Source organism: Corvus brachyrhynchos, unplaced genomic scaffold, assembly GCF_000691975.1.
Source record: "Corvus brachyrhynchos isolate BGI_N302 unplaced genomic scaffold, ASM69197v1 scaffold59, whole genome shotgun sequence".
NCBI lineage: Eukaryota > Metazoa > Chordata > Aves > Passeriformes > Corvidae > Corvus > Corvus brachyrhynchos.
In genome coordinates, this window is record NW_008246054.1 from 3,835,154 (window position 1) to 3,844,970 (window position 9,817).

General features: G+C 52.4%; 1 protein-coding gene across 1 annotated transcript; it reads left to right on the top strand.

Moving 5' to 3' along the window:
- The first annotated feature begins 1,046 nt into the window (after positions 1–1,046).
- Positions 1,047–9,068, top strand: TMEM8C (transmembrane protein 8C). The gene is made up of 5 exons (XM_008642176.2): positions 1,047–1,254; positions 3,597–3,711; positions 6,220–6,368; positions 7,212–7,328; positions 8,355–9,068. Exons 1-5 carry the CDS (start codon positions 1,120–1,122, stop codon positions 8,499–8,501), a joined length of 663 nt encoding a protein of 220 aa, XP_008640398.1. The 5' UTR covers positions 1,047–1,119; the 3' UTR covers positions 8,502–9,068.
- The last annotated feature ends 749 nt before the right edge of the window (positions 9,069–9,817 follow it).

Below are 9,817 nucleotides of genomic sequence, written 5' to 3' on the forward strand. Positions count from 1 at the left end.
CCCGGTGTCCCGGGAACAGCTGTGCCGAAAGGATGCCGAGAATCCCTGCGAGGCTCCAAGGAAAAGATATTAACGCAGGGGGGGAGCAGCAGCGATATAATAAAAAGTCATAATAAAAGAGAGAACCACTGAGTGGATTAGCAGCCCAAACGCCGCTTGGCTTTTGGTTTCCTTTCCTCCAGCTTTTCTGCGCCGCACGACAATCCGCTCAAATTCCTCCAGCCCGGAGACGCTCGGCTCCTGAATTTCAGACAGAACTCCTGGAGGTGGCCAGGCTGCAAAGGCTGAGGGCACGGCTGGGAAATCTAACTGCGCTGAACTCCACCGAGGGCACGTAGGCACCGGCAGCAGGCGCTGGGTGCTGTACCACACCAGCTCCTCGATGTCTGCACCCACTCCTCGTGTGCCCCCGTGGGGAAATAAAAGGCAGGTTTGGAGCTTGGTGTGTATCTCTCAAGTACATAAAGGTAGTAGGATACATCCCACTGTTTCGAAAAACCCTGGTGCCTGCCCCATGCCAGTTCTTCCTTCGTGGAAGTGCAGAGCAGAGAGTAATAAAATAATGCAAAGAATCCTCAGGGATCATCGAGTCCAGCTCCTGACCCCGCACAGGACAGCCCCAGGTCCTATCCCCGGCCACCAGAGAGGACAGATCAGTGCCTGCCCCTCCACTTCCTCAAGAAAGAGGATGGATTTTCCCTGCTGGACTGCTTCAGCAGCCCGGACCCAGGCTCGGCACCGGGGCAGCGGGATGCAGGGGTGGGATGTCCCCATGAGGAGCGAGCAAACCCACAGTCTTCACCCACCGTGAATCCAACTCCAACACCCAGCACAAGGTGTGCAAGGACAACTTTCCCTTTTACTCCTTTAGAAACACCCAGGACCATTTTGGGGGCACAAAGCATCTGCTGCCCGGAGCCGCCGGCTGCGTCAAGAATTCGGGATGAGACGGGAGCGAAGGCGGCGGCTGTGGCGGTGGCAGCTGTTCCCTGCCCGCAGCCCTCCTGCAAAGCAGGGCATTTAAATGTTAAAGCACACTCCCCACGGCTGCTTTCTGCACCATTCCTGCCCAGCTCACAGACACCCTGCTCCCGGGAGCCGCCGGCCCACGAGGCACCCATGGGCTCGCTGGTGGCCAAGCTCCTTCTGCCCACCCTCAGCTCCTTGGTCTTCCTCCCCACCATCAGCATCGCGGCCAAGCGGCGTTTCCACATGGAAGCCATGGTTTACTTCTTCACCATGTTCTTCGTGGCGGTAAGCAGGTCCCAATTTCCCCTCTCCCTGCATGTTTTATCCCCCCAAATGCCCACCGTACCACTGGGAAGCTGATTCACCCAAGAGCAGCCAGTACAACCCCTAAAATATCCCTTTTCAGCTATTTCCCACTGTGTGTGGTGCCAAGCAGCTGATTCTCCAGTTTAGGATGTCCTACAGTGTGGTCTTACAGAGATTTAGTGGTGTTTTATGACCATGAGGTTAGGGAGAAGGTCTGGGTGCAAAGAGCCTTGACTGATTTGCAATGCTTTGGAGCTGGCTTTGCTCTTTGTTTTACAGCTGTTAAGTGGCCATGCTGAATTTGGGCTTTAAATTGCCTCCAGAATCTCTTGCTCTGCCTCTGTCATTTTAGCCAAAAGCGCATAGTAGTCGAATTATTGATTTTGCAATTGCCAGCTGGGGATGGGAGCAATGCTGGAGTCAGGGGAGTTTCTGCGCTGGGAAAGGAGAGACTAAAACATGCTGTTGAGCTATTAAGAAAAATAATTATTAACCCTTTGTGGGTTGAAATGTGTGTTCTACCCGGCTGTGATTCCCTGGCCTTCCTTTGTGTGGAAATAACAAGTGGAAAAATGTCTGTACGTATACAAACTATTCCTATTCCTGCTCCCAGCCACGTGCTGCCCTGGGCTTTGTATGCCTGCTAAGTCACTCCATACAGACACCAGCTGGGCACCCAGAGCAGCATTCCCACTGGAAAAAATCTCCTGTTTGACTACATGGCAATGATCTGCTAAAGAATATGAGGGAAACAGCTCAGGAACCCAGCTGATACTGCATTTCCCACTAATCCCCATCCATCTCAAGGCATCTCGTGAGGGTTGGCACATTCCTTGTACAGAGAAACTGAGGTAGGGAGTAGATAGAGGAACTTTTGTGTGTGAAAAGCTCTTTCACAGGGCTCAGAACCAGGTTGCTCTCCTATTAAGGATCCAGAGAACATCCCTGACCATTTGAGCTGATTAAAGCATGATGCAGGGGGAGAAATTCTGCCAGTTCTATTAAAACCACAGGACCAGTTAATATAAAAACATCCCTGAGTCGCCCAGCCCAGCTCCCCAGGGAAGCCAGACATCTACAATTTCATTTTGCCCTGGGTCTGTGTCTGCTCCGCCTCCCCGAGAAGTCAATAGGAAAATTGGCACGTGTTTCGACAGGAGGTGGAACAGGTCCTCTCCGAAGAGATTGAAGAAGCAAAGTGGGGAAGGGAAGGAAGGGAAAGGAGGAGAGGCAGCTGCCAGCGTGGTGGGGAGGGGGTAGGAAGGGCAGCAGCTGCTGCTGTTGCCTTTCTTGTAGCATCCCACTCCTCCTCCCGCAGCAGAGCTGAGCAGAGCAGTGAAAGCGCGTGGCCACGGCAGACAAGTGCCGCGACGCCGGCCAGGAACGCGCTCTTTGTCTTCCACCCTTTCTTCCCCCCGGCTCCAGACTCCCCGAGCCCAAACGCAAGAAGGGAAAAGAATTATGGCCGTGGTGCAATCTTTTCTAGAAGCTGCAGCGAGCCAGAGGGCTCGCAGCAATTCCCATTATAAATAATATCAGCATCCCCACCGGGCCAGGACAGCGAGCAGCGTTCCAAGGGCGCCCTGCCAAGCGGAGAAGGGACTTCTTCAGGAACAGCAGAGCTCGCTGGTGCTGCCACTGCAAAACCTGCAGGGCTGAGGGCTGGCAGGAAAAGGAGAGAGCCAGGCAAACACTGGGAGCATTCCTCTGAGTGCACTGGAAAATGTCTCTTGGCGTGGTCTGCATTTATGTTGCATGACAATGGGGTTTTTTTGCAAATAACCTAATCAATGAGCTAATGGGCAGGAACCGTGGTTTTTAAGGGAATGCACTAATGAGTGAATTCCCCAGTATGCAGAGTCTGGCCATATAAACCCTGTTTAGCCTGGACAGTGACCTGGCATCCATACACATTTCATCAGGACACTCATTTTGAATTGTTTTACAAGAATCTTTCGCAATTAAAACCACAACCCCAGAGTCCTCCTTCGGCTGGAGAGGCCGTCCCCCAGCGCCCGGCTCAAAGCAGCTTGGTCATCAGATTGCAAATTCTGGCCAAGAGGCAAATTAAAGTCTGTCTTAGTTTGTACTAAGAGAGAAGAATGCTGATTCTTGGGCAATTTGCAACTGGGAACGATGACATTATCACTCAAATATATTCATTACTGCATATCAGTGATCCTGGTGTGGCTGACACTGTTCTGGCCTGGCTGGCTGTTCTCTCAGCAGCTACACTATTTCAAACCAGTTGATAAGAGCCTTTACCTTACTGGTATGTGGGTAAAAAACTGGTTTTCTAATACTTTTTTCTTTTTAAATAGTTTTACCATGTTTGTGACGGCCCCGGGTTATCAGTGCTGTGCTTCATGCGCTACGACATCCTGGAGTACTTCAGCATCTACGGAACAGCCCTGTCCATCTGGGTGTCCCTGATGGGTAAGAACTGCTCTGTTGTGGCTCCTGAAAGCTCCAGCGCTGGCAGAAAGGGCTGGATTTGTCAGCATGGCTGGTGGGACAGTCAGTGGGCACAGTCCCCAGAAATGCTGCTCGCTCTGAGCTCCACCCGAGCTGCCACTGAAATTGTCCTTTGTGGAAGTCAGTCTGTGCTATGGATTAATCCAGTTTTGTATCATTAACACCTTGGAAAGCCATTATAATTGGCGGGGTCCAGACATGGAACTGTCCTGAGTGGTGGCTGGGGACGTTTTGGTCCTGGAGATAAGGAGCTGTGGCACCTGGTGTTGGTGGTGGTTGGGTGTTCCTCTGCCTGCACCAGCTCTTCCACATGTCCCTACAACAGCAGAATTATCTCCTTCAAATGACAAGAACACTCTGGCAGCCTTGTGCTGCAGTTCAAGGCAGGACAAGGCTATGAGATGACTGAGTTTGAAACCTCTTATATCAGGGAATTTTCCATTTCTCCTCATCTTCCCCATACTGGGCCCATCAGCTTGTCTTGCCTCACTTAGGCACGTTAAGAAATGCAGAATCTGCCACTTCCCTTGGTAGCATGGGAATCAAAGTGTTTAGTCAAAACAAATATAACTTCCTGGTTTATCAAAAGCCTGGGCTGGGCTGATGGGAATAATAGATCTGTTCAGAAAAAGCAGAAATTTATTTCACTTCCTTTTTACTATAAATCCCACCCCTTGCCCTGTTATTCAGTTTTCCTTTTCCCACATTCACTTCACTCTCTTTTTCCTCACTTTGTTCCTTATTTGCCACCGAAACAGAATGTAACAAAAATGGAAAAAAACACAAGAAAGACAAAAAGTTCAAACCTATCATTTTCCCATTTTGTCACCATGACTTTTGGAAGGATGTGAGTATTGCTGGAGGGAGAAGAGAGCAGGTTCAGGGGAGAGAGATATTCCAACAGCAAAGTTTTGCTTGAAAATTTGGACCATTTCTAACCAGTGCCCACTCCAGACAGAGTCCCCATTTCTCCCCATGATGAGCTGGGATCAGCACTCTGATGTACAGCCCCAAAATGCCCACAAAATTCCCCTCTGCCCCTCAGGGCTCCAAGGATGGTGCAGGACCTCCAGCTGGGATGGGGGTTCCTGCAGCCTCAGAGCCCAGCACAAGCCAGGGTAACACCTCTCAGCTGGGCAGGCTCATCCTGTGGGGATGCAGCAGCGTCCCCCTTCCAGGGCATGCAGTAGGATAAATTTTCCATGCAGGGAGAAATGTGTGGGGAAAATACTGCCCTTAGAAATGGCTCTGTCCCCTCAAAATGCGAGTCCCAAGGGGACCCCCCTCTGCTCACGGCACCTCAGTGCTCTCTCTGCTCAGCTAGAAAAGGCAACGAGGCAGATCATTTCCAAAGGGCATTTTCAGTGGATAACAGCGGTGTCAGGGTAGGGCAGAGCTGATCCAGACACTTTGGCTCCTTGCAGCAAAATTCAACTTGATTGCTTCATTACTGCGTTCAAAAACCTCGCGAAAAAATACAAATCCTGGACTACGAGGTTTAAAATATTGACCCGCTGGGAAACAACAGAGATTAAAATGCGGACATTATCCCTTAGCCAAACTCCCTATAAAAGCACGATCCAAGGACATGGAAGGTGTGGTGACTGAAGCCCAGGGAAGCCTCTCGCTGTGGCTTGTAAAGCCCGAGCGCACATGTGCGGACGCAGACCCTCGGGCAAACTTCCCGGAATGCAAATCCAGGACAGCCATAACACAGCTGTGCAAGCTGGAAAAGCATGGAGCCCACTGGGATCCATAACTTTTATCAGTTATTACCCCATTCTGTGCTAAACAAAAGCCTCTAATAATTTACTCACACTGGCAACTTCCAGCTTGCAAACCCCGGGCAGGTGCCGGCGCGGCCGGGACCCCATTGCACCAGCAGGGGAGTCCCACTGCACTGGGTTGATGGAGCCTGTGCCAGAGTGACCTGGCAAGTTTGGGAAGGCTGGAGATGCAGGATGAACCCAGGAAATGACTGGGGGCTCGTTGGGCATGAGGGTCTTTGCAGTCACCTCTAAATTCTGGGTCAGGGAAAAGGGAAATCATAGAATCATAGAGTGCTTTAAAGTTGGAAGGGACTTTAAAGATCATGTTGTTCCACCCCCTGCCATGGGCAGGGACACCTTCTGCTACCCCAGGTTGCTCCAAGCCCAGTCCAACCTGGCCTGGAACTCTTCCAGGGATCCAGGGGCAGCCACAGCTTGTCTAGGTAGGGAATCTCCTTTAAGCTTCCCTGTGCAACACTGAAATAAACCCCTAAAATCAGCTCCTGGACCCACCACTCAGATGGCTCAGGAGGGTTCACTTTGCCCCATGTGCCTCAGTTTCCCCAGCAACGTGACATGAGAAGGGAAACCAGACACGGATGGAACGCTGAGGGTCCCCAGGGCAGATCCCAGGAAGGCTTTAGGGGGGCAGCTGGAAAAGGGGGGTATGAGCTGATGCTCCCTGTGCTCGGTCCCTCAGCCCTGGCAGAGTTTGACGAGCCCAAGAGATCGACATTCGTCATGTTCGGCGTCCTCACCATCGCCGTGAGGATCTACCATGACCGCTGGGGCTACGGCGTCTACTCGGGCCCCATCGGGACGGCCGTGCTGGTGATCACTGTCAAATGGGTACGTGGGGCAGGGCACTGGGACGGGCCTCTGTGGGATGCTCCTGGTGGGGAAAGGGCTGAGCCCTGCATGGAGGAGTCCAACCTGTGCCAGTGATTTCCTCCTCAAGATCCAGCTCTCGATCTCACAGTGATTGAACAGCATTTCTCCTTTAACCTGAGCAGAAGGCAGGCAGACAGCAGCCTTGGTGATAAATGCCAGATTTGATTGGTCTGAGCAATCTACTACACCTCCTGTCCCTGCAGCTCTAATCAGGAGGAACGTATTTATGGAGTTTTTACAGCTACTCAGAGGCAGAGGGATCTGGTGAACTGCCCCAGATCTGGGGAAGATGTGGATAAAACACGGTGATAAAGTGGGGAGGAATCTGTCTGCAGTCTGCCTGAATCCAGCTGGGACAGTCGGGCAGAGTGCAGCAATCTGTGCCCCACTCACAGCACGTGCTGTGGACCCAGCTGGGAGGAGGGTGGGGAAGCCACTGGCAGGAGTGGGCAAGGAGTGATGGGATAAAAATTGCAGAAAGATGGTGCCAAGCATCGTGGAAATACAGTGGTGCAAATCCCAATTATAAACTCTCACTAAGCCTGCAGCTAAAAGCAAGTGGCTACCACGGGGAGGGGATGGGCAAGGAGGAGACCAAGGCATGGGAGCACCCTGCAGCCTCCAGTCTGCAGATGCTATGCCGAGATCTGCTCTCCCAGAGACTGGGTTTGTGAGGGCACACACTCCCTGAGCTAGCTTTGGGACTGAATATTAAAAAACCAGTATGATTATGAGGAATGAGTCTGGAGCAGCCAGCTAAATCTAGGTGAATACACTTGGTGTGCTTCTCCTTCCTCCCAGCTGCAGAAGATGAAGGAGAAAAAAGGGCTCTACCCTGACAGGAGCGTCTACACCCAACAGATCGGTCCTGGCTTCTGTTTTGGGGCGCTGGCACTGATGCTGAGGTTCTTCTTCGAGGTACCTGTGTGCACACTCACCCTCCCCGGCTTTACAAGGTGTAAGGGACATCACCAGGAGAGGAGACTTCCCCCTCCACATCACTGGGCTGCATCCAGCCTTGGACAAACCCCAGCTCAGGCATGGGGCTCCAGGATTGGCATGCTGGGGTCTGGCAGCAGCACAATGGTCCCTCCATGCTTGTCCCCATGCCAGCCCCTGGTCCGTTCGGGGCAGGTGTCACAGCAGAGTGATGCTTGGTTTCTTTTTCCCCCTTCAGTGATTCACAAGGACATGGGATGTGCTTTCCTCAGGCACACGTGGTCCTCAGAATGGCTTTGTCAAGTGCGAGCAGGGTTTTTTGGAAACTGGGCACAGGTGACTTAAGGACACATCGCAGCGACGCGGCAGGGACTGGATCCGACCCAGGCACAGCCAGATCCAGAGCTGGCTCACGCCAAAGAAAAGACTCTCAGTGGCTCCCAGGGGCACTTATTCCTGTGTTTATATCCTTCTGCTCCTGCCGCTGGCCAGTCCCCCCGTCCTGCTCCGAAGGGTCCGTGTGTCCCGCCGGGCAGGCGATAACCCCCTGACAGAGCTGCCGGCTGTGCCTGCGCTCAGCCCCGCCGTTACAGCTGCTCTGTGCTTTGGGAGCTGCGAGATACAACCTCACAGGCATCCCCAAGGATTATTTTTCAAAGCATTTAGTAATTGCAAATTCTAGCAGAACATAAAAATGTCACTTAGCAGAAGCCGCCTCCCCGCGCGCCCCGGCCTCGCCGCCGCGTCCTTTGCGGGGTAATGAAACACTTCATTCAAGAATTGGGAAATGTGCAAATTAGAACGTGTTAAATCCACTTTGCTTTAGGTGTTTTTTTTTTTTTCATTGGAAATCCTTTCTTCTCTGACAGCAAAGGGAGGCAGAAGGTTCAGGAATCTTTTTTATTCCCTTCCTTTTGGCTACTTGTAGAAGTTTAATGTTGCGCACCTCACGCGAGCCCCCGGCCTCGCTGCTCCCGCTTCTCACTGCGCTCTCCCTGCCTGCAGGAGTGGGATTACACCTACGTGCACAGCTTCTACCACTGTGCCTTGGCCATGGCCCTCGTGCTGCTGCTGCCCAAGGAGAACAAGAAGGCCGGGAGTGCCGGAACCCCCGCCAGGCTCGACTGCTCCACGCTCTGCTGCTGCGTCTGAGCCCCCGGGCACGCCGGGCACGCGTGTTCCTGCTCCTGGGGTGATTTTCCTGCAGCCAAAAGGAAAATGCCTGCCTGCTGGGTTTTCCTGTGCACATCAGCATCTTTTCCCACCGGCTCGGTGTGCACTCTGGGGTTTTCTCCCCCGGGAAGTTTTCTGACTAACCGGGGTCTAGTGGAAGGTGTCCCTGCCCATGGTGAGGGAGTTGAAACGAGATGGGCTTTAAGGTCCCTTCCTACCCATCCTGTGATTCACCTTTCCACCGTCAGCCCCGGCAGGGTTTGCACTTCCAGTTTGGTACACATCCGTATTCTCCCAGGAGGAGCACTCAGCTGGACTGTGACCTGTCCCCTGCCCCAGGAGACCCCTGCACTCCCAGGCCATGTCACCTCCTGGGCTGTCCCTTGCACTGACCTGGCAGGACCCAAGTTGTCCCCTCTGTGCAGGTTTGCCCAGCCTGAGCACACAAAGCTTCGTTTGCAACGCCCAATTAACAGAACCTGTATTTTTTGTGAGATATTAACTATTTTATTTATGCATTCTCTTGATGTAAATAATACTAACAAAGACTTTGCCAGTGTGCGATGCCAGCATTTCTTAAGCGGGGCAGGAAACTTTCCAGCTCCACTTGGCTCAGTCGAGGGCAGATGCCAAGTCCAAAGCAGGGCTCTGGGCACGGCCACCACAGCCCCTCAAACCTGGAGGGAGCTGCAACACTGGGCACTTTGTCCTTGCAGACCTGCAGGCGCAGGCAGCAGGTGCCTCACTGGTATGGAAAGTACATGGAAAATGAGAGGCAGAGAAAAGAAGCTCCTGGAGGGAGGGGGGAGGGCTGTAAGCCTATAACATCTCCTCTAACAGACTATTTACTATAGCAGAAGTGTATGATTTATTTAGACTGTCTGGGAAAAAGGCCAAGACTATATGTCATGGACAATTAGAGCAGTATTGATATACAGAGATGTCCACAGAAAGCCCACATTAAGCCTGGGTTCCTCTGGAAGAGAAATCCACCCCAGTCATTCATCAGAGCAACTTCCTGCGACGGGGCAACAACCAAAACTGACTGAGCTTCCAACAAAAATATAAATGAATTATGAACCCCCAAGCATCCAAGAGTCACTGGCAAGCGGTGGCACAGCTGATGCAGCTGCACACAGAGGCAGAGCAAGCAAAGAGCTTTCAAAGGGTTTCCCAGCACCTAAACCAACACAGCTCCGTTCCTTCCCAGCATCCAGGCCCCGGGATGTTTACAAGATGCTCTCAGGGTTTGCGTGCAAGGCTGTCCTCGTTGCTTGCACGCTACTGGAGTGCTT